A 24,722-nucleotide genomic window follows, 5' to 3' on the forward strand; every position below is an offset into this window, starting at 1 on the left:
AGTTGGTGCTGTTCTGAGCGTTATTTGTGGCTATGAGCGGCTTTTTGATGGAGGTTGGCTGGTGGCTCCATAGACAGCAGTGTTTTTCTATCCAGCTGTCTGCGATGAAGTCGCTACGACTAGAGAAGTTTGTGTTCAGTGAACTTGATCTCTGGAGGGGGGGTTTCTCCTGGGTCTGATGGAGCGATAGACCAAGGGGTTAAAGTTACGCCAGACTATCCCTTTAAACTGGAGACTTCCTGTGTGCGGCCTCCTCTGCTGCTCTGTGGCGTCTTTACAGCGGAGGAGCCACAACTTCACAACTTCAACCTCCCCCCCAATGGGCCACTTCACTTCACTTCACTCTGCTGGGATTGTGGCTCTTGGGTAAAAGAGGAAATTACACACCGGTTGCGGCTGAGTCACTGAGGTTTCATGTGTCACATCAGAGCTAATTGAAGCGACGATGGCGGCGGCGGAGGAGAGAGCAATGAGGAGGAGGATGAAGAGAAACAAACGAGCACAGCTGCCTCCCTCCACCTTCACATCCATCCCTGCCTCCTCTCTCTCTCTCCCTCTCTCTCTGTTTCTCTCTGTGCAACCTATTGTACTAGTCTCCTGTTGCCATGGCTCCCGGGAACTGTCTGTTGCCCACGGCGACCTCTCCTCTTTTATCTGCTCTGTTTTGTTTTTTGTTTTTTTTTTCTCTCGAGGACTCTGCAGCTCGCAGCTTGCCTCTTCACAAGAACTGTGAGTATTGACACGTACAAAGGAACACGTGGCGACCGCCGACCGCAGCGTTGTGACATCACAGCGTTAAAGCCCCCCCCCCCCCCTCCCGGGACACACACACACACACCTGAGTAACTGCTGCCTTGTTACCTTCAGAATCGCCTCTAACTACCACTGTTTGACCTCGGACGTGGACAATCTGGTGATGTCGACCTGGGACGTCTGTTTTTATTATTTTTTCACGTTCAAATTTCACAATCATTCTTAAATCTGCTTTGTGACAAAAAAAGAAAAACAAACTTTTCCGTTGTGAAATAAAAACATCTTCACCTGTGACGTCTCTGCCACTTATTATCACTTTTAAGGCCTAAGACCTACTGTTCACCTGTAATACACTGTGATGCTAATACACACAATCCACAGGTCACATTGGCTTCATGTGTAAACAAAAAACATTATAAATGAGTCAGTGCTTTTATTTTGAAACTCTTCTTGAGCGGTCAATTGTCCAGATGAGGACAGGTCAGTGAATCATTTAAACTTCAACACAAACTACTTCCACCTTTCTGATGTTGGACGGACAGACAGAGTAAAGTAGTTTATTGAACTAATATAAATGCATGTGTGACATATGAAGGCAGAAGAAGAAGTTAACACTGATGGTGAAATACCTTTTCCTTTTTTCCATGTGTCTCTGTTGATGACAAATGTTGTTTGTTCTGTGATTGTTTCTCTCCCACTGTGACAGATGACGATAGAAAGGAAAGGAAAGACGAAAAGAAAAGAAAGAAGAGATGGATTGTCTTTGATGTGTGGAAATCAGAGACAATCAGCAGCAGCTTCTCTGCTCATCAGTATGAGAAGCTCTGGTTTCCTGCTGCGTTGATTATTTCTGATCCGTGAAACACACCAGCTGCTGCTGCTGCTGCTGCTGCTCCTAATCAAACTGAACAAAGATTCTCCAGCTCTCAGATCTCTGAAGTTCTCACAGCAATTATTAATTAGTAGTGCTAATTTAACTTTTAATAGTGTCTCTTAATGTTAAAATTAGCATCCCACACAAAATTATATGACACGTTCTCATTGGATCGTCAGCCTGGTGACTTCACTTCCATGTTTGGGGTGTTCAGTCTTTAGCCCAGTTCAGTGGCTGCAGCCTTCGGCGGACCCAGCCTACCAGGTCTACGGCAACAGCTTCGGAGGCTCCTTCTCCAACGCTCGATAGCTAGCATGCTAGGTGGTTAATAACAATGGCGCAAAGAATCTGGGGATATGGGAGGCCACGAAGGATAGGTGTGGTGCATCCTCCTAGAACCGGCAAAGGAAGGCCGGACAAGGCAAGACAAACGCCCAGATATATGTTAAAGAGCCTTCAAAAAGTGATATTTCCATAATATGTCCCTTTTAACGCTGCAGCCGCTGAATTGGGACGCAGCTTCTACAAGTTTTCTGTCCAAAGATCTAGAAATCAAACTCTTTGTTTGAGGCTGTGGAGTTCTAGAACAACACAACTCGGTCATTTTTCTTCTGAAGCCACGGGATGAACGTTTCAGAATGTCGACGGTGTTCCGGAGTCCTGTCCGAGGGTTCTAGAATGAATCTAGAATCCATCTAATGTTCTAGAATATGAATGGCTTCATTAATCCCCAAAGGGAAATTCATTTGTCTGGCAGCTCATCTACCATTAGCAGAAGAATTAAAAAGCCTGATTTATGAAGGTACAAAGGATCTTCTACATTTCTCCGTCCATTGAGCTGTTATGAAGTGGATGATCACAGTTGTTCAGAACGACCTCCACCATCTTCAGTGTTCATCTCTCCACCACATCCATCAGGGAAACATGACTGAAGTCTCGATATCATTATTAAACATCACCTACATCTCCAGCTGTCTAAGGGACCAGACGTTCTTGTCTTTGGTCCTTGAGGTGCAGAACTGTAACAGAGATTTTGGATCATGTGAAGTTAAAGCTTTATCTCAAATGGTTCTTTATGTACTTATTTGTAGATTTTTCTGTCTCTGTCTTTAGATTCTGAGATCATCAAAGCTTCATTAGTTCCAGAGCTATAAAATCTTCCTCTTACCTCTACAGAGAAACTCATGATGTTGACTCAGTGATGCATGTGAACAGCAGTTTAAAACGTACTCTTTTTCTCCTCCACAGACTGACAGAGCAGAGTCGGTGAATCATTGTTGATTAAAACAGAATCAGCTCTGATCACAACAGGTTGAGCTGCAGAGTCGTGTTAGACCACAACACTTTGTCTAAATGTCACATATTCTGGCCACCGCTTGCCTCCTGTTGTGCTGCTGCTGCTGTAACAGTACGAATAATTCAGATCTTTATAATCGTGTGCAGCCACGGCAGCCTTCGTTAAGGTGGAGCAGTTTCCATTAAGGTGGACTAAGGACCTGGATCACACTCTCAAGAAGTTGAAGGCAGAGCGTCAGGTTAGAAATGCAGCGGTTGTTCAGAGAAGAACAGTTTCTAATGGATTTAACATATGAGACTGATCGTGTTTCTGGATTAAATCTGAGATGTGAGGGTTCAGAGGTCAAAGGTCAAAGGCGACGGCCACAGTGGAAACCCTGGTTGAGATTATTGATTCGTTTCTCCTGACCAACTGACTGGAGACAAATACATGAGGGATGCACGATCACTCTCTTTTGTCCAACGATGCTGATACCGATGACATTTGTTAATAATAGTTTCTATTCACACCTGAGGTTAGAAAAGGCCCAGACGTAGTGAGTAAATATGAATTTAACATTTTAGCTCTGCATCTGACTCAACACAATAACTCACAGCCAGTATTGGGCTGATAATTATCTAGTATAATAGTTGTTGTGCGTCCTTAAAATACATCACTCCACATGTTGGCGTATCCCTTTAAAATGAGCTGTTTGTATTGTTTTCCGAGCTGTTTATTTGTTTATTCAATGTCTTTTAAACAGCCTGCAGGCCTGATCTGAGCCACAAAAATTATTGTGTAATTTTGTGTGTCGAGCCAATATCGCACCTCCTCTGTGTCCATGTCCCTAAACGAATATCATCATGATTCATGACCTTAATGAAACATTTTATACCCAACTCATTCGCAGTAAACGGCTTGGTAAGAGCCGTTTACTGCGAATGAGTTGGGTATAAAATGTGATTTCTGTCAGACGAGACTGTGAAAACATTTGTTTAGTTTGTGACTCCGCTCAGTGACACCACACAGACCTGCAGGGACAAAAAGTGTTCAAAGATGTTTAAATATTTAAATATCAGACACATCAACAGTTATTACAGTCGCTGCCTCCTCCACTCAGCAACAGGTGCACCTCAATAAATTAGAATATCATGGTTTATATCAGTAATATAGATCCATTACAGACAGGATTGAACATTTCATGTCTTTATTTATTTGATTTCTTTTAATTGTAATGATTATGGCTTCACATTTAATGAAGACCTAAAATTTAGTATCTCAAAAAAATTGAATATAAAAGACAGAAAGCATTTTTTAATATGGACATGTTGGCCTTCTGAAAAGTTTGTCCATCTATATTGGGGCTTTTTGACTTGAACTACTGGAAATTGACTTTTCCATGATATTCTAGTTCATTGAGATGCAGCTGTACCTACATCCTGTTTATCCACAGTCACAGAATATTTTAAACATAACATTATCAGTCAAATCAGAGCAGTTTGTTCATCTGAAGAGTCTAATAAATGAATGTTTGGGTCAAATGTGAAGATGGATCTAGTCACACACAGGTTGGGACCGGTTCAGGTTCAGGTTCAGGTTCAGGTTTAGTTCACACACGCTCACGAGAAGATTCCTCGCCGGCCTCAGGAGGAAATATTGTGATATTGTGCAACAGAAGTGTTTTATTTAAGACGATGTAATGAGTCACAGAGGTTACATAAAGAGAGAGAGGGAGAGACATTCAGTCCTGTTTTCACAACTACAAATCTGCCTGCCTGATTCAGGAGGTGTTTCGGTTGCCACGGTGATGCTCTGTTGTGTATTTTTACTCGAGACACCGTCGTTGTACCAAAGACTTAAAATAACTTGAATTCTTATGATTTATATAATCAGACCACTGTAGGAGTGGGGTATTGATTATCTATTGAACATCATTCTGAGACGGCACAAAGGCTCAGTATTGATCATGATGGAGAGTTTAAATTTAATAGATGATAAAGTGATTAAGCTATTATTATTTTTTATTTGTTTAATTTCTTATTTCTATGTTAATTTTTTATCATTATTCCAGCTCATTTCACATCCATGTTTTGTTTTTCCCCTATGGTTTTTCCAGATACAGTGAGGTCCTCTAGTGGTGGGAACGTGAACTGCATGTAGTTAAACACATGAGAGAGGAAGAGGAGGAGGAAGAAGAGTGACTGGTCAGAGCTCACACTTCCCTCATAAAGGAAATAAAACTTGTTTATTATCAGGTTATTGATTCAGTTCACACTTTACAAATTACCGTTTTCATACACTGTAGCCTACTGCAGGTTAATATTAACTAGTTATATTCATCAACCCTCTGCACTCTTGTGTCTAGTTCACTTTTCTTTTCTTTTCGACCATTTTATCTGCGTCAATGCAAATGGAGTGAAATTTTCCAGTGGTTTTGATTTTTTAAATTTTAAACTTCAGCTCTTTAAATATACCAATATACTGTAAACATACCACTTTGGCTCCGTTGTGGTACAATTGAAACCCATGAAAACTAAATTTTTTAATTACTTTTTATTTACAGTAAATCATATCAAACAATGTATTTCATTCTAAACTCAACATTTGAAAATTCTACCAGATAATCGGTCCATTTGTAACCAAGGAAGAAATTTCATGTAATATTCTGAGTTTCCAATAGGGGAAAGTATGACGGCTCACTGCACTGAAAAAGGGAGCAAATGCATGCCACAACTTTGATATAGGTGTGATCTTAAATAATAAAAATAATACAAGAAAACATAATGAGAATATAGGAAATGGTAAGTTTTGTTTAGTGCATTGTGTAAACAAAGTATCATTTGAAGGGTTAAAAAATGAAAAAGGACTGGATATTTTATTCTTATGACAGAATGTTAAGTTAAAAACTTAATATCGTAAAAGCAGCAAATAACATAAAAAGTCTAAAAAATGTTTGAGAGAAGACTGATTCTGGACAAAACCAGAAGGTTCATCTTGTTGGCAACAGGAGCCTGATTATAAATCATTAGCTGATGGATTTTATACTGAACTCTGAAGGAAACTGATGAATACATTTAAGTTTTTTTACAGCGTTGTTAAATGTATTTTTTGTTTTGTGTTTGTGTTGTTGAGGCACTGATGCTGAGTCAGTGTCAGACCGACAGCGCCCTCTAGTGTCTCTGACAGCTCAGTGTTTGTGTGTTTGTTCAGTGATCAAAATGACCCTGACTAGTTATTGTTGATAAATCACAGTCATGTGTTTTAACCAGACTGGGAAGCCAAAGGACGATCAACATCATCATTATTATTATTATTAGGCTATTATTATTATTATTATTGTTGTTGTTATTATTACAGTTGGAGGTCATGGAGATGTATTTTTGCTTTGGCAGACTAACAGAAAGGAGACGTTCAGGACACCCAGCTTTCATCAACTTTAGACTTTTCTGTGATTCAGACCAGAACTGGAGGATTTAAATAAACCTTCATGTCTCCAAAGTCTGGATGTTAAATAACCTCTAATTAATCGGTGTCAGACAGACGTTTATCAAACTGTGATTAACTGATTAAACCCTGGATGTCGACTCAGGACTTGAACTTTTCCTCATCTCTAAACTTGTTCTGCAGATTTTGATCTGAGCTCGTCCACTTCCTGTTCGTCCTGATCACTCAGGACTCCTGTGGTAACCCAGGTGACCAGGTGATGATGTGTTCATGTCTCTGGGATGTCAGAGCAGCTGGAGAACCTGGAGAACCCAGGCCCAATCTGGAGAAAAATGATCTGGATTTTGAAATCCTGACCCACAAAAAATTGAAAAACACAATACCTTTCAATAAGGGATACCAATGCCAGAAACTATTTTTGAACAACTACAGTTTTGGTTGTGTCTGTAATTATTATTAACAGGAAGGACTGTCTAGTTTTTCATCTGTCAGTAAATGTGTCTTGTAATCCCATATGGGATGGGCCACAATGATGGCATGACACGAATATAAAAAGATACGTTTTGAGCAAAAGTTAAAACTGAATAATGTTATTGTTTATTATTAATGTTATGACTGATATTTGGAGGATTGTTATAGTATATACTAAATGATAAATGTTGTTTATTTGACCAGTTTGAATTTCATTTAAATCCACCAAACTGCTGGGATCAGAATAATCCTGATTTTTTTGGATAAAAAATTTCTTGATCCTACTAAAAAACACAAACTCTGGGTTTGACCCAGATTAACTTGTCTAATGAGTGAATTATTAGACTCTTAATCCAGAGTCCGTTTTTGGTTTTGAAACAACTCAATTTTAACCATTTTCAACATGCATAGTTACTCAAAACCCTCAGAACTTTCATGATGTGATTGGGACATGTTTCCTTTATTGCTGTGTGTTGAGAAGCTGCGTTGGACAGAAGAAAAAAGAAGAAGACGAAGAACCAGGCAGATTTACAAGCCATTTAATCTTGAATTCAGTCTTAAAATCATACAAAAGGAGTGAAAAAGGTCAGAAGGAGCCACAGTTTGACTTGTTTCAGGAACTTCACGGTGAGAAACACACCACCACCTCCTCCTCCTCCATCTCCTCCTCTTCTTCTTCTTCTTCTTCTTCTTGTTCATAACAGAAGTTTGGATGCACCAGAATAAATAAAATCTGTCACCTTTGAGAGAGGGCTAAATACAAGATTAAGTGACTTGCAGAGGTGAGTGTTTTCTGGGAGGAAGGCAGAAGAAGGGAGGGATGTGAAAAAAGAGGTAAGAAAAGAAGAAGAAGAAACAGAGAGTGACGACGACGTACATGAGCTGTAATGATCCATTAGTTTTTTATAGGGTGTGTTATTAAAGCACTACAGACTAAAGTGTGGGCTGCCGCCGGCAACGCACACCGGGCTTCCTCATTGTCTCTAATAATGCAGCGGTGCGCTACGTTAACGTGTAATAAACATCGTACACAAACAGAAGACCCCCCCTCCCGCTCCCAGCTATTACATCTGCATAGCAAAAAACAAGAAGAAAAATAAACAAATAAATAAACAAAGACACAGAAAAAAAACCCATAACTCCAAAAAACTGAGCCTCTAAACCTCTCTCTCACTCTCACTCTCGCTCTCGCTCTTTCTCTCTCTCTGTGGCTGCTGCTCGCCTCCTCTACAAGATTATACACAAGTAGTTTGATGCAAGACTTGTTGTTGTTATTATTATTATTATTATTATTAACTTTTTTTTTTGTTTCTTTGTGTTTTTGTTTTTTAGAAAAAAAAAAAAATCTTGTTTCTTCACGAAGCGCACTTCCTACTTCCTCTTGGTCCGGTTGGTCTCAACGGTCGTTGTGTTGGTTGGTTGGTTGGTTGGTTGTTGGTTGGTTGTTGGTTGGTGGTTGACGGTGACCACGACGACCATGACGGCGTCTGATTGGCCGGTTAGTCGTCGTCTTCATCCACCACTGGATCCGTGTCCCAGCACGTGATGTCAATCTCTGAGGAGACGGAGGAGAAAACAGGTTCAATTCCAGGAACAGGTGCCACAAAAGTCCAGTCAATGACCAAACACTAAACACTGTTCAACAGCTTCTTCCCCACAGCAATTAGACTTCTGAACAAAATAATATGAACGGCATAAACAGACTTAACACCTATTTTAACTATAGTTTTTATTCTCTTTTATTCTCTACTCTGTTTCTATTTATTCACGTTTACATATTTATTGTTTAATTGAATTGCACTGATCTCCAAGAGGTGTGAAACACAATTTCATTTTTATGTGACACAAATAAAATCTAAAATCTAAACCGAACCGGACAAAGCTGAACCGAACTGAGCCAAGCAAAGCAGAACTGAGTGGAAAAGAAAACATTTTGTAAATGAACCTATAACATGTAAACAGACAATAATAATAATAGTTATAATAATTCTAATAATACTGTAGAAAGAAAGAAAGAAAGAAAGAAAGAAAGAAAGAAAGAAAGAAAGAAAGAAAGAAAGAAAGAAAGAAAGAAAGAAAGAAAGGTAGTATAAAGAAGCAAGGTAGTACACAGAGCATGAAATTGTTATTCCTGTACCTGCTTTTCATAATCAAAAAAGGACAATACATTTCAAATGTAACAATAACTTATTCAAAATAAACCAATTTAATACAATTCTAATAATTATAATTAATTGATATAGATGAACATACACATGGGGTGTTTGTGTTGTAATTACATCTTTTATACCACTAGATGGCGCCACTCTACTGCTGTGATTTAATACTGATTTACTCACAATCACACAACAGGAAGAACTTAAACCGTGAATAGTGAATCTCTCATATTTATATCTCTTGATAGCTTTTATTACCATTCAGGAGTTTTGTTCTGCAACAAAGAAACATTTCATATAAAGAAGTTCTGATTCAGATTCAGATTCTAAAGTTAGAGTTCAACAGGACGAGGCGATGCTGTGTTTATTGTGTTGCTGAAAGACTTTTAATTTGAAAGGAAGTACAGGAAGTGACGAAGCAGAAAATAGTAACTGAATAAAAATAATAAAAGTCGACATTATTCTGCATAGAACCAGGGATTGTGGGTAATTTAAAAGCCTGTTTTTCTCACCTGGTGGCTTGTTATAAAAGACCGGTGCAGGTTTGGCCGAGGACTCCTCTGATTGGCCGAACTCCTCCTCCTGTGATTGGCTGAAGTATCCCTCGCTCGCCTGTTGGAAGCAACAACAACACAACGCGTTAATAAACACAACGACAGGAAACTCGTCTGAGCGCAGCAGCAGCAGCAGCAGCCATCGCCCCATCTCACCTGCGTCCCTTCCTTCAGCAGCGTCTCCCCGTTGGTCATCAGCAGCTGTCCCTCTTCCACCTCCTCGCCGGCGGCGTGCTGCAGTGCATGCTGGTAGCTGAGGGTCATCTGCTCGGGGCCGGTCACGTCCACCAGACTGGACGGGTCGTCCTCGGTGCCGGCGCTCGTGCAGAACGTCCCGTCCATCATCTCGTCGAAGCTGAGGAGCGGCTGAGGCCGAGCACTGGCCGAGGCGGCGGCGTTGGCGCTGCCGGGCGCGCCGACAGAGTCGCCCATCAGGTCCACCAGGTTGGAGGACTGGGACGGGTCTGTGGCGGTGGCGGCGGCGGGGGCGGAGCTGCTGTCCCACAGGTTGACCAGGTTGTCCCCCCCACTGGAGTCCCACTGCGAGAAGCCGGAGGAGTCACGGGTCTGAGGAGCGACGCTCTGCACCGGCTTGGCGGCGGCGGCGGTCGAGTCCTGGACCAGAGGCTTCTGGTCCGACTTCGGTGCAGAGTCTGGACGACAAAGTTACACAAAGTTAATACGGTATTATTTTCTTTTTTTTACTGAAATAATCCAGACATTCCTATTAAAAACAAAGCAATCAAACTTCAAACGTTTAAAATATCATCTCAAACATACAATGCAAACACAAAATAATGATGAAAGACGAGAGCGGTGTAAACAAACTTAACAATTACATTTAGCATCTTTACATCAGTTTCCGTAAGAGTTGTTTCTGGGTTGTTTTCCCTTGGACCTCATTGATCATAACGTCCATTTTGATCCTAAACTTTAGTTATTCTGTCGACTTACCAAGTCTTTCATGTCTTTCATCCAATTTCTTTCAAAACGGACCACTTTGCAATTGTTAGAATTAGGTTTTTTAATATATCTATTGTCTTGGGGTGTGTTAAGACCCAATATAATAACAAATTCACAACCAATACATGAGACATCAAATCAACAACCTGTTTCCAGAAATGACCCAAGCTTTTACACGATGTAAAACATCTGCTCTGTGTCTTCTGGTACCAAAGTGGCAGCATGTAGGAGAGTTTCTATTTATACAAGTGTAACGGAGGTCCGCGGGTATAGTCACAGTCACGAGGTACCAGTGAGGAGAAGTGACAACGTGTGGCGGTTAGCGGTACTGAAGTTTAACTCACTCGCCAAGTGGTCATTGACCTACTGTATTGGCGAAACAGTTAGCATCGTCGCCCGCGGTGCAGGAGACCTGGGTTCGAAACCCACTCAGGGCAGGTCAGAACAACATCGGTTATACAAGTTTGACACATTTGGAAGAATCCCATGTAGTATTTTAAAATTACATTTTGATAATAAAGTGTTATTGTTTGTAACTGCTGTACCCTACCCCTATGCGATGGTTGCTTGGGTAACAAGCCCATTTTCCCAATAAGCCTGCATGTTTCTCTTTGAGCAACATCTTGTATAAAGTTTTACAGCTTTATCCTGTTAAATCTCCACATTTATTGTTTGTATTGTCGACTCTGGTAAGTTATTATATGTCAGAGCCAATCAGCTGATCATCATCATCATCATCATCGTGGTTGTGTTGGACGCCGCCGTCTCTCACCCCACTCGTCTCTGATGACGTCGTCCTCTTTGATGGTAGTGGTGACTATTTTAGGGATGGGCGACACGGCGGCCATATTGCGCTCTGTCCTCGCTTCATTGTCATCGTAATCGTCGTCGTCGTCCCCTGGAGGGAGAGAGAGAGAGAAAGAGGACGAAGATGAATCAGGGGAAAAAATGGAAGCAACTCCCAACATGTTGAACTGACACAGAGCCCGAGGGGAAGCGAAGCCGTCTGATTGGTCCGACAGGTTTTTATAACCACCAATCGCTTCCTGTGTCAGTCCAACATGTGAACTCAGACAACCTGGTCCCACACTTCTGTTCTGAACCACTGCACACATCTGTACAGGTCTGATGATCTGGTTCCACAACACGGCCAATCAGACGCCACATGGGCGGGGCTTAAGCTGACGACATGGTAGAGTTGTAGTAGTACAAGAACCGGTCTTGAGACCACAAATGTCTCTGTGTCACTGTCTCCCTTTGGTTTCTGTTTTGTAATTCAATAAGTTCCAGATGATTCAAATAGTTGTACTAAAGTATCTGCTTGTGTTAAACCATCTGAACAACTTGGTGTCACCATTGTCGACAATGGGAGGAGACTCCAGCAGGTTCTGTGCTGTGTTCTTCTGTTCAATCCAAACTTTGGTAACCCTTTAATTTACAGGCCGCTAATTACGTGATAATGTCAAGGAATACCCAAGAAATAATGGTCAATTTCATAGTAATGTCATGTTTTTCATAAAGGCAAAAGATTACACATTACACAATTTTAGGGGAAAGGTCAGAATTTTTCTCCACCAAGTCCTTACAATTGACTGATATTTCTAAACAATCAATCTTTATTTCTTGGCTATATTTCTCGACATTACTATGAAATTGGCCGTTATTTCTAGGCTATTTCTAGACATTATGACGCAATTACTTGTTATTTCTAGACATTATCATGTAATTAGCGGACTGTAGGCTGAGGAGGAATAATGTAAATATCAAGCCACATGATTATTATGAGGACTGCTACTGAATACAGTGATGGTCTTGAAAATGGCCTCGAATTGGTTTGGTCTTGGTCTTTACTCGGTCTCAGGTTAGGTGGTCTTGACTACAACACTACGACATGGTCAACCTATGCCAAAGTTTCATATTCGTAGATGAGGTTTTGGAGGTTGAATGTGTACATTAAAAAACACCTGTTGACAAATCGGTTAAGAGCTTTTATCTTTAGCTGTGCCAGTAGCGTGGCGAGGGACGTGTCAGTCAACGGACCATTCTTCGGTCTTTTGTTGTTTTTACCCGACTTCCAAACTCCTTTTGGCTTTTGAGCTTAAAAAAAAGTTTATTTTACTGCCTTGAATTTCAGGTGAAGTCGAGTCATCATGTGTTGCTGCAAATTTGAAGACAAATGTCTCGGTGCAGTGGAAACAGCATCGAGGGGGCGTGTTGGATTTAGGTTGTCATGGGAATAGGAGAAAAAACGTCAGCTGATCTCTACAACAGTGACCTCGGCAGGTCGTCACCAAGCCCGAGACACAATCACCACAGTTCACCATTGCACCGCCAATCGTGCACGAACACACACACTTATCAGTCTTATCATGACAGCAAACAACAACAACAACAACAGCCGCAGTCAAAGAACAGAAAACATGGTTCTTTGCAGATGTTCGATGGTTTTCATGCTCGTTGGACGTCCTGTTCTTGAGACCAGAACAACCCAGAAGGACACGAACGCAATGGAGGACAACACAGAGACACTTCACGTCCACTTGCATGGGTGGGCTTCTCCAATTCACCTGGAGGACGGAGGACTTTGAGGGTCAAAGGACCTTATTCAGAGGAAAAGGACGGTAAAGGAAAGGTTAAAAACTAACAAACCAGACTTCTTACTCGTCAAAGAAATTAAATTTTTCAGAATAAAATGATTTACAGAGAAGTCAGAGTGAACTGGCTCTTTCTCCACCCAGCATTATTACAGTATGTCTGCCAGAGCAGCTACAGACATGCAGGAGGACACTGACAGCGTTTGCATTACTCTGCCCATTAACTACATCACAGCCGATCAGATCAACACATGTCTTCAATCAGCTGATTCATCTGCAGAGGTGAAGATCCACGTCTCAGATTCCTGCATCGACCTCGGACACAGTGGAGCTGTTTGATGATGATGAAGGTTGTCTTCACCTTATTTTTATCTACTCTCCTTCAACACTTGAGACATTTGTCGGGAGCTCAGGTTTAAGTTACAGCTGCTCCTTTAGCAAAGGACAAAAAGAATATGACAAGGGTGGATGAAGGTCCCAAAAAAAGAGCAGGTGACCTTCACTTTGTCTGTAGGGAACTAGGGATGTACCAAATCCAGGATTTCTTTTTCGGATTTGGATTTGGAAGAATTTCAGGCGTTTTTGTTGGGGTTCGGTTTCTGCCAGTTGACCGAAACCCTGGAGGGTTTACCACTATTGGTGCGGTTCGTTGGGGTCGGTGTGAACGCTGGCCTCAAACTCTGGTGCGGACCAAACAATCGCTCTCTGGTTCGCATCGTAGGGCTGGTCTCGGTCTGCTATCAACTCTAGAGCGGTTTATTTCTGGTGTGAACACCATCTGCACCAATCACAGGCAGCAAACCGTTTTACATGCATCATTGTCCACTAACTAACTGGTCTCACTTGTATGGGCTCCAAATACTTCCTGTCATCCTTTGCGATCTGATGTACTGATTGCAGAGCGTCTTAAGTGAAATGTATATGTTAAAACCGCAGTCTTACCAGCCGTTCATATGCGCGGCGCGTTAAAGCCGAATGATATATGATATGCGATAATGTGACTTTTTTTTCTGGACCATTAGTGTTTTGCCTTTGTAAACGCAAACCGGACCAATTGAAAAATTGCAAGGAATATATCATCATGTTGGTTCGAATCAGAAAACGGACCTTTAGGTGCAAATCTGCCCTAAAAACATCAACTGAACTGAACCCTATGCACGTCAACGTAATGACGCCGCCAACGATCACGTAAAGGTTTATAAACGATATTCTGCCTCCTTGAATGACAATGTTCAAATCACTCTCAGCACAGCCAGCATCACTGTCATTATCACAAACTAAATATAAAGTCAGCTACCTTGATGCTAACATATACAGTAATGGAAAACACCATAGACCGGCTAATGGAAATTAGCAAAATTAGCTATTGAGGTAATTTTAAAACAAACAGTTTTCTCTGCTCTGTGAAAACAATTTCACTTTTTGGTCTTTTCTTTCTTTCTTGTTTTGAATGAGGAAGAATACTAAAGTAACTTGAAGGCTAAATGTTTGGTGATATTACAGTGTGAGTGAATAAAACACACTGTGTGAAGATGTTTATTGCATTTACAATGTATTTACTGTACGGGCCGATGATGGGAGTAGGATTCGGACAAATCTTTTGAAACTGTGGATTTGGTATTCGGCAGAACCTCAAACATCAGGATTTGGTACATCCCTGGTAGAGTAGGAAGTGGTGAGCTCTGATCTCAGGTGTCTGATGTAGTTAATGAGACAGAATCAGTCACCATCATGGTCTCAGTCTCAGATCAGCTGCTAATGTCCAGTCAGGCCAACACACGGCAGAGATGAGCGGCCGGCGGCTCAATGACGTCACACACACATACACACACACATTTACACAAGCAGACACTCACAGGTTGGTCAGCAGGTCAGCCGCAGAGGTGTAGGTGTGTGTGTGTATGTGTGTGTGTGTGTGTGTGTGCGGTCCAGGATCAGAAGCATGAGATTGAGGATCACAAGGTGAAAGAAAACCAGTCAGACTCTAGTTCAAAGCTTCAGCTCTTTCTTCGTCCCTGAGAGAATCACAGTTATTATTTTTTTCTCCAAAAACCAAACAACAGCAAACATCAGATAAAGAAATAAAAAATAAAAAACAAAAACAAGAGAGACATTCACAGAAATATATAAAATCTGACACCACCACCACCAGCGGCGGCGGCGGCCGACTGGATGAAGACTGAGGGGACGACAGACTCGACATCACATCGATCACACAAACCGACAAACAGCTTTATGGTTCATAACGGCCATAAAGGAGAGTTTAATATTATTATTGACTTCAGTGAGAGAGATGCTCGTTAGCTTAACAGGAAGTGGGGGGAGGGGGAGGTGCGCCAGAGGACAGGTGAGTTAGTGACAAGTGAAGGGGACGAGTTAATTTAATACTGAAAACAGATTAAAGAGATTTTAAAGCTCCATATTCAAGTGCAGAAGTGTTGATCCAATGCAAACAGAGAATATTTTACTCATGAGATGTTGTTGAATGGTGGGTCCAAGGTGGGTGGGGCTTTCCTGTGACATCACAAAGTGACAGGAAGTCCTGACGGCTGGTTTTAAGGCTCAGTTTCTGAATACAGGCTGTGTGCATTTCTCCGTGGACTGAGGCTTTGATACTTTCACAGTATTAATATAGAAGATAGAGCTGCTTTATAATCACACTACACATGAACATCTACCTTTATGGAGCTTTAATACAAACGTCTACCTTTGAACTGCATGGAGCTTTAACACAAACATCTACCTTTATACTGTATGGAGCTTTAATACAAACGTCTACCTTTATACTGTATGGAGCTTTAATGTTTTTCAGGTGCTGATGTATGTCTCTCCGAAGCTCTTATTTTGAAGGAGTCGTGCTCTTTTATTTGTTACCTTTTTTGCTGATGTTTGTTTTAAGTGAAGTTACTCACAAAAATTGTTAAACTGATATCTGTGGGTTCAATTTTTTTCTTATTTTGCTGAAAACTCAGAGCTTTAAATCTACTGATTCCGATTGAAGATGCACATTTTTAGAAAATGTCTCCACAAACGTCACAGAACAAGAAAAAAAGTGTTTGTTTCTGATGTGAATTTGTTTTAGTTATAAATCACTTTTCAAATAAGAGACATGACAACAGTACTTTAAATGATGAAATGAGGGTAAAGGTTGTGGCTTGGAGGTGGGGAGGGGGTAGTGGCAGGAGGGCAGTGGGGAACGGGGTGAGATTGGGAGGAGTTGTTTTTTTTAAGGAGTGGTGTGTGAGTGTGTTTGAGCTTAGTGGTCTGGATGTCGATGATGAACTGCATGTGGACTATAGAAGAAGAGCAGCGGGGCATCTATCTATCTATCTATCTATCTATCTATCTATCTATCTATCTATCTATCTATCTATCTATCTATCTATCTATCTATCTTAGATAGATAGCATTCTATCTATCTATCTATCTATCTATCTATCTATCTATCTATCTATCTATCTATCTATCTATCTATCTATCTATCTATCTTTCTATCTTTCTATCTACAGTATCTATCTATCTATCTATCTATCTATCTATCTATCTATCTATCTTAGATAGATAGCATTCTATCTATCTATCTATCTATCTATCTATCTATCTATCTATCTATCTATCTATCTATCTATCTATCTATCTATCTATCTATCTATCTGTCGTTCTATCTATCTGTCGTTCTATCTATCTATCTATCTATCTATCTATCTATCTATCTATCTATCTATCTATCTGTCGTTCTATCTATCTATCTACAGTATCTATCTATCTATCTATCTATCTATCTATCTATCTATCTATCTATCTATCTATCTATCTATCTATCTATCTATCTATCTATACGCTCTTATTTTGAAGTCTCATGCAGTTACTTCCTCTATCTTTACTCCAGCATCCACACGTGAGGGTGTTTACAGTAATGACTGAGGGAGGTGGGGGGGGGGGGTTGTTGGGGTATTATTGGGATGTCCCGTCTGTCTGTCTCTCCTCTCTCTTCCTCTTCCTCTTTTTCTTCTTCTTCATCTTCTTCTTCTTCTTCTGCTGCTGCTGTTTATCGGTTCTGTGCTGTTACCTACCGGCGGCGACGGGCTGCGTCCGTGCGTGTGTCGGGGTGCGGAGGGGGGACACGCCCCGGGGCAGGGGGGGTGGGCTGGGGCTGCTGGGACTGTGCTGCTGCCTCAAGAACGGGCTGTCCAAACGGCCTGGACGACAGAGACGCCACACACACACACACACACACACATACACACATAGAGCCAAAGACGATATAACACACACACACACGTTTGACAAGGATACGAAGCGACGCAGCAGGACAGAGAGATGAGAGGACGACAAGACAAGACAAGACGGAAAAAAAGACAGAAGAGAAGAGAGGGAGAGAGAGAGGGGAGGACGACAGGAGAGGTCAGAGCCCCCAGAGGATTGTGGGATATGAACGGAGGAGAGGACAGAGGTGACAGAGGAAAGAAGAAGGGATGATGAGGGAGGATGGTCGACACGGAGGTGAAAGAAGAAAATCCCAGAGGAAAGAGAGACAGAAAGAAAGAAAGAAAAAAGAAAGAGAAGTGTTAGTGTGTGTGTGTCAACAGTGCGACTGAAGCATGTGAGCAGAGCGCGACGCCGACGAGACGGAAACACCTGCTGCTACACAACAGGAAATCATGGAGGCATATACACAGTGTATGTATGTACTGTATATTAGGGGGGCTTTTACTTTGAAAAGCAGGAAAAGTAAAGCAGAAAAATAAATAAATCGGATTTAGTTTCCTGATAATGAGAGAAAACAAAGAAGATTTTTTCTTTATTCTACTACAGTCTCCATGAAAACAGTTTTAACAGTCGTCATGTTTCTATCCACTTTGTATTGCAAATCCTAAAGATTTCTTTAAAATCAATACAGCAAAAGGAAAAGCGCATTTGTATGCATTTCCATCCAGCGTGATAGCGTCGTCATAAGCATGATGATAAAAAGGTAAACAAACGGAAAAGCCGATGGCAAAAGTAAAAGAAGGTATAAAGAAGAGACAGGATAATGGGGAGTTTTGAAGAAATAATACTCCAGATATGTGGTCTTAGAAGAGCTATAATAAAAAAAAGCCATGTTTGCTGACTTGGCCGTGTTAGGAGCACATTTATCAGCATTTTCCACCTCCTCTTCCTCCTTGCGCAGATAAATATGATGCACATTTTTGGTGTTTCCACTTAGGTATGTGTGAAGCGCAATGCACATTAAAATAGGTGAGTGGAAACATGACAAACTTGTAACATCAAAGAATGTGCTCTTTTTACTGAAGCCATCATAACTTAAGTTGTTTGTTTCCTGGAAAGCTTAAGGAGAAGTCTTTAAGTGTTTTGTGCAATCTGTTTTCATTTTAAGTAAACCTCTGTTCAGTCTTTAAGGAAACGTACGTATAGCTGCCTGAGAGACAAATCCCAGAGCAAAGAGATCCCAGAAGGTGACAGGTTTTATTTATTTCCTGCTGCACGATCTGTTGATCTGTTTGTTTGTTTAGTTACTGCGTGTGTTTAACGAGTCCCTACTTCCTGTCTTTATCCCCGTGTCCTCAGTGAGTTTGTGAATCTGAGTCGGACACGGCGCCGACAAACACTGAGACGCTGCAGACAAACAACACTCGGCAACAACAGAGTAAACAGGCAAATAGAAGCAACCCAACCCTCCTTCAGGTGCTTCACCTGTCCCGAACCAGGACAGTGAAACAGGAAGCAGCAACTTCACTGGGTCTTTAATCTAAATTTTTCAACTAATCAGGATTTAACCTGGTTTGTTTTCAGTCTATGTTAAAGGGACAGTTCAACATTTTGGCAAATTCTCCTATCGCCACCCCTATAGTCATAGCAGTAGGTTCATCACCTTTAATTATCGGTGCATGTTGTTTTAAGATCGGCCGGGCAGAGACGTGAGCTGCTCAGTGAAAACAATGGAGGTGAACGGTACAGGTCCCCTGTCCCTCATCAAACTCATCAAATACACAATCCAACAACTCCAAAACGCTCTGGTGGACAAGTTGTGACCTGCACATTCACCACGCTATGAGATAATCATGTAACATTAGAGACAGAGTTGTTTTAGAGGCAAATGCAGCCGGAACTACATTCCAGCATGGTTAAAAGCAACACAACAATGCTCACATGTATAAATATGGACTTTTTCATTGTTACTATTTTTACTATTACGATCATGATTGCTGTTTGCTCAATCTCCTCTCGTTGATCTGTATTTTTTAGTATGCTACTGTCATGATGTAGTGTCATGCACTTGGTTTTATCTTATACTGTTGATAATATGTTCTGTGCTTTTAGAATTGCCGCCTATTGACTGGTGTTGAAAATTAGCACATGTGCTAAACACACCCAAGCAAAGCATCTGGTCTGTCCACTGGAACAGTCTCGATGTATTTGTGATGTCCATATCAAATAAATAAACATAACATAACAGACACGGCTGCTGGGCGGAGTCATTTCAAAAGTAGTTTCAAGTAGTTCAGAGTATTTCCTGTGTGCCTCCTATGTGTCGTAATGTTACATGATTATTTCATAGCGTGGTGAATGTGCAGGTCACAACTTGTCCACCAGAGCGTTGTGGAGTTGTTGGATTGTGTATTTGATGAGTTTGATGAGGGACAGGGGACCAGTACCGTTCACCTCCACTGTGTTCACTGAGCAGCTCACGTCTCTGCCCCGCCGATCTCAAAACAACATGCACCGATAATTAAAGGTAATGAACCTACTGCTGTGAATATAGGGATTATGGTGAGAGGAGGATCTGACTAAATGTTGAACTATCCCTTTAAACCTTGTTGGTGCGATCCAGCCTTAATGGACTGAAGCTTGTTAATTCTTTACTTAATGACGACACCTTCTCTCTGTGGTGAAACGTCAAACTGATCCAGAGTCAGTGAGGAAGAGGAAGAGGAGTTTACCGGTCCTGTGGACGGACACTGGGGACGTGTCCACGCTGATGGTCATGGCTCTCTCCTTCTGCTTGAAGAACTCCCGTGGGTTTCCTGAGCGCTGAGCGATGATGGCCTTCGCCTCCTGAACACACACACACACACACACACACACACACACACACACACACACACGGACCAATCAGGACGGAGCAGCAGGAGATGAAGGTGGCGTCTCTGGACACCCGGACCTCCACACTCACCTCCACCTCCGTCTCCTTCTTGTCCAGGTTCAGGTCCTCCAGGCTCGCCTCGGCCGCCTGCACGGGGGAGAGAAGGATGCAGGGTGGTAACCATGACGACGCCCAGACTCATGACATCACACAGGTGAGGTAATTGATCACATATCAGAGTCAGAATCAGAATCAAAAGAGCAGCAACATGGTCGGTTCACACTCACAGCACCAGGAACCTGAACCTGAGGTGCAAAAAACAGTAAAAGGTAGCGATAGAAATAAAAATGGAAATAAAATAAAAGATAAATTAAAAATATTCCATCTTAGTTTAGCTGATTATTACCCAGAATCCTTTATTGAGCAAAAGAAGTAAAAACAGTCGTCTGAGTGTGTCTCAGTGAAATTAACTGAATTATCACGACGCAGCAGGAAGCTGATTACAAGATGTCTAAGTGGTTTTATGTCTCACACACACACACACACACACACACACACACACACACACACACACACACACACACACACACACACACACACACACTAATGGACTTTATATTTCACATAATCACTCTCTTCAATAAGAAACCCACTGGCAGACAAAGTGGTTTTCATTTTGGAGTCGCAGCATGAAGCCAATGAGTGTGTGTGTGTGTGTGTGTGTGTGCGTGTGTGTGTGTGTGTGTGTGTGTGTGCGTGTGTGTGTGTGTGTGTGTGTGTTGGAGAGTAGAAACTTACCATGGTGATCTGGTTCCTTAACCTCTCTCTGGCCTCCTCCTCCTCCAGCAGCTTCTTCCTGTTACACACACACACACACAGACACACACACTGATTGGACGACACTGGACATGTGACCTGACACCTGCGACTTCCTCCTCCTTCTTCTCTGACCGGACGTGACTTGACCTTTGATTATTACCACGGCGATGGAGGTTATTATGCTGCGTTCGAGACAATTCGTAACTCTGAATCTCCCAGTTTGAAAACTACAACTTCTGATTTTTCTTCAAAGTGCTCAAACGCACCACGACCAGAATAACCAAAATAAAACATGTTGGACCGTCATGGGACAAACTTTGCATTCAAAGTGCTTCACATAGCTCAGACATTAAAACATTATAAAGGACAAAAAACAATGAAAAAAGGAGCATTTTAAAATAATGAAACAGATCATTTAAAATCGAAGAGAAATACCAACATGAATTTACTGAGTTTAATCTGTAACCGTAGTAAATATTGTATATTTCATAACGTTTTAATGTATTTTGGCATTAAAAAAATTTATGTTTTACTGTTGACGGTGACGTGGTTCTGACATGAGGCGGCGTTCGATTGCACTTTTTTCAAGTAGAAAGTTGGAAAAATCTGAGTTCCGAGTTGTCTCGAACGCAGCATTAGACCTGATTTGGTGTTTTGAATGCAGAACTTCGCAAACTTGGCCGGCGCCATCTTAGGTTTTTTTTTTTTTTTAAACCAAAAGATTTGGAGGAAAGGTTAAGAAGAAGAAAAAGTCATTTTCTCATAGACTTCCATAGAACTGAACTGATGGTCACTTGATAAACCGCAGCTTTAAAACACTTCGATTTCCAGACTCTGTGTCGACGTATTTACAGTAAATTCTCAAATAAAAGCAGAGTCTCCTGTACTGGACCGGGTCTGGCTGCAGGTTTGAGTTAAATAAAAGCTGAGTCTCAATTAGAAGTCGGGTCTATTTCCATTTTCTACAAGTTTCTACAAGTGAATGTACAAAACCTCTCAAAGCCCACGATCGCCTGTTGTGAGCACTTTCTAAGCTGCTTCATTCCCGCTAAAGTTCTCAACGGGCCTGAACATTAAAACCCAATTAAACCTGTAAATGAATGCCGCTCTGGATCCGACTCTTTCCTTCTTTTAAACAGTAACAACAGAACCACTGGAGAGGATTTTCATCTTTGCTGAGCAGAAGATTTGTTCAAAATTAAATAAAAAGCTTGAAGCAAATAAAAGCCCAGGTTTCTATTGCAGAATTTCCTGTGCACAGTTTTATGATCTGGACCAGATCACGAACCCAGTGTGAGACTGAGACGTCTGGGTTTTTTCAGAAACTCCTCTTCATCTAATGAATCTTCATGAAAAGGGATTTCAGGCTCGACTCAGCTCGGTTAATGACTCTCTCATTATCTCAGACAATGTGGCGCTGATTAAAAACGCAGCAGCTGCAGGACTCCAGACATTTATCTGTTGTTTCTGTGTGTTGAGAGGAAGAAATAAAAAAACACACTTCACAGCTGCTTCTGAGAGGTCGACTGCCTTTGAGAGGCTCCGCCCACCTGCAGCCCCGCCCCCGCCCCACCATCCCCTTCCTGGCCGGACGACACCGCCTCTTTTCCTGCAGGTGCTGCACAGTGAGTCCAGCTGCGTCTCATCCTGTCATCACCAGCTCTACAAACACTCAGCTGCTCCACCGGCTGCTGGACTCGGCCTCAGCGTTTTGTTTCCTGAGATCCGTCTCATTTTCTGCTCTGACTCCGCCCCCTTTAACCCCTCCCCTCCCAGTCTCACTCCTGTTTCTTCCTCTGTGTGCGATCTTTGTGTTTTGTTTTAATTGTTCAACTTGTTTCAACTCTAACATCCTCAGGTCATCTCTTCCTCACCTGTGATGGGAATAACGGCGTTATAAACAATCGACGATCCTTTTAGGTAACCCTTCAATTTACAGGCCGCTAATTACGTGATAATTACGTGATAATGTCAAGAAATAGCCAAGAAATAACGGTCAATTTCATAGTTATGTTTTTCATAAAGGCAAAGGATTACACATGCTTTTCATGTTTTGGATTTTTTGGGAAAGGTCAGAATTTTTCTCCACCAAGTCCTTGCAGTGACCGTTATTTCTGGGCTGTTTCTACACAATCACATTTCTCGACATTACAATGAAATTGACCGTTATTTTCTAAGCATTATGACGACATTAATTGTTATATCCTGGCTATTTCTTCACATTATCACGTGATTAACGGCCTGTAAATTAAAGGGTTACCCTACAGTACTTTTTCAAAACACCGTACTGTTTCCCCCGTTATAACGCCGTTACCGTTACTGACAATAAAATGTGCCGTTACGTGACTCAAAAAGTCCTGTCACAAAATAATAATACACCTGTTAAAGTGTAGATACGTTACATACATAGTTTTTTCACTCCATCAACTGGAAAAACGTTTGTCTGGAACTAACCAACTGTATCACTCCGCCTCTTCCACACAACACTGATCCAAACAGCTGATAGGTGGAGTGATGCAGAGCTGGTTGTGTGGAGGAATGCTGAGTAAGTTGGTTATTCCAAGTAATTTGACATATTTGAGCATTTTATTTAAAAAAACAGTAACATAATAGTTACTTTTCCTGGTAATTAGTTTGTAGAGGAGCTTCTTTCTTCAGGCCATTAGACTCCTGAACCAGGACTCAACCTGGAGGCATTTCGCTGCATGTTAAGTAATCTTGTAGTTACTTTTATAATGTAGTAACTTTTTGAGGAAAGTGAAGGGTAACTATAACTAATTACTTTTTAAAAGTAACGTGCTCAACACTGGTCACCGTGTCGTGCCGTCTCCTCCTCCTCACCTGTGCTCCTCGATCTGCTGCTCCCTCTCTCGGTATCTCTTCTCCCGGCTCTCCTGCTCTTTCCTCTCCAGCTCCATCCGTTCCTCCTCGAAGCGCTGCCGCTCCTCCGCCACCTTTTTCCGCTCCTCCTCCTTCCTCAGCTCCTCCTCACGCTGCAGAGACAGAGATCAGATCAGATATTCTGTTTATTTATTTATAATATAATTCATATATTATTTACAGTCTGGTTTTCCTTTGATACGCTTCTTTTATTTCCAATTTCGACGATGACGACACAGCCAGAGGACGAGACATTTTATTTTAACGTCATTGTTGTTTTGCATAATGACATAATATTGACTAAAGCAGAACAGTTTCCACCTTGGTGAGTCGTTATAATAAATACAAGTTGGTTTGGCAGCTTTGGAGTTTAATCTAGTTAGTTAAACCTAGTATAAAGACTGAGGGAAACTACCAGAAGCTCGTTAAAAGAGCCTGTTCGTAAACTCATATCTTTATAAACGTTAAGTCTTAATGAACAAAGTGAGCTGAGTCCGTTTACTGGTGAACACAACGTGACCAAAGCTGCTGGAACAAGAAAACGTGAAGGTGCAGGTGGATTAAACTGTTTCTTTTCTTTTCTTCCTCCTCCTCCTCCTCTTTCTTCTTCTCCTTCCTTTGTTCTCTACATGTACCTTGGCCTGCTCCCAGAACTCCTCTCTATTGATTTTCTTCATCTCCACCTCTGCGTTGGTCTTCTCGTAAACTGTGCCCTGTTAAAGAGAAACAGAGAGAGAGAGAGAGGATTGATGATTGATTTCTGTGGCTGGTAAAATGAGACGTGAACTTCCTGTTTCCCCCCCCCATCACCTGTGAATTTAAGGTTCCTCTCTGACTCTAGTGATCTACTGTGT

The 24,722-nt window shown here is 41.6% G+C and overlaps 1 protein-coding gene across 2 annotated transcripts in view; it reads right to left on the minus strand.

Moving 5' to 3' along the window:
* Positions 1-7,305: 7,305 nt before the first annotated feature.
* The window catches only part of dbn1 (drebrin 1), a 105,158-nt gene continuing 87,741 nt past the window's right edge, over positions 7,306-24,722 (minus strand). For both annotated transcript variants that reach the window (XM_083986253.1, XM_083986252.1), the window contains exons 6-14: positions 24,504-24,581; positions 23,830-23,981; positions 20,968-21,025; positions 20,260-20,316; positions 20,027-20,141; positions 11,264-11,389; positions 9,685-10,181; positions 9,487-9,586; positions 7,306-8,373 (exon numbers count right to left, since the gene is read on the minus strand). In XM_083986253.1, the coding sequence (XP_083842379.1) occupies positions 8,318-8,373; positions 9,487-9,586; positions 9,685-10,181; positions 11,264-11,389; positions 20,027-20,141; positions 20,260-20,316; positions 20,968-21,025; positions 23,830-23,981; positions 24,504-24,581 (1,239 nt within the window). In that variant the 3' untranslated portion in view covers positions 7,306-8,317. The remainder of the gene's footprint in view (positions 8,374-9,486; positions 9,587-9,684; positions 10,182-11,263; positions 11,390-20,026; positions 20,142-20,259; positions 20,317-20,967; positions 21,026-23,829; positions 23,982-24,503; positions 24,582-24,722) is intronic.

The sequence above is a fragment of the Trachurus trachurus genome (genome assembly GCF_905171665.1).
Source record: "Trachurus trachurus genome assembly, chromosome: 14".
NCBI lineage: Eukaryota > Metazoa > Chordata > Actinopteri > Carangiformes > Carangidae > Trachurus > Trachurus trachurus.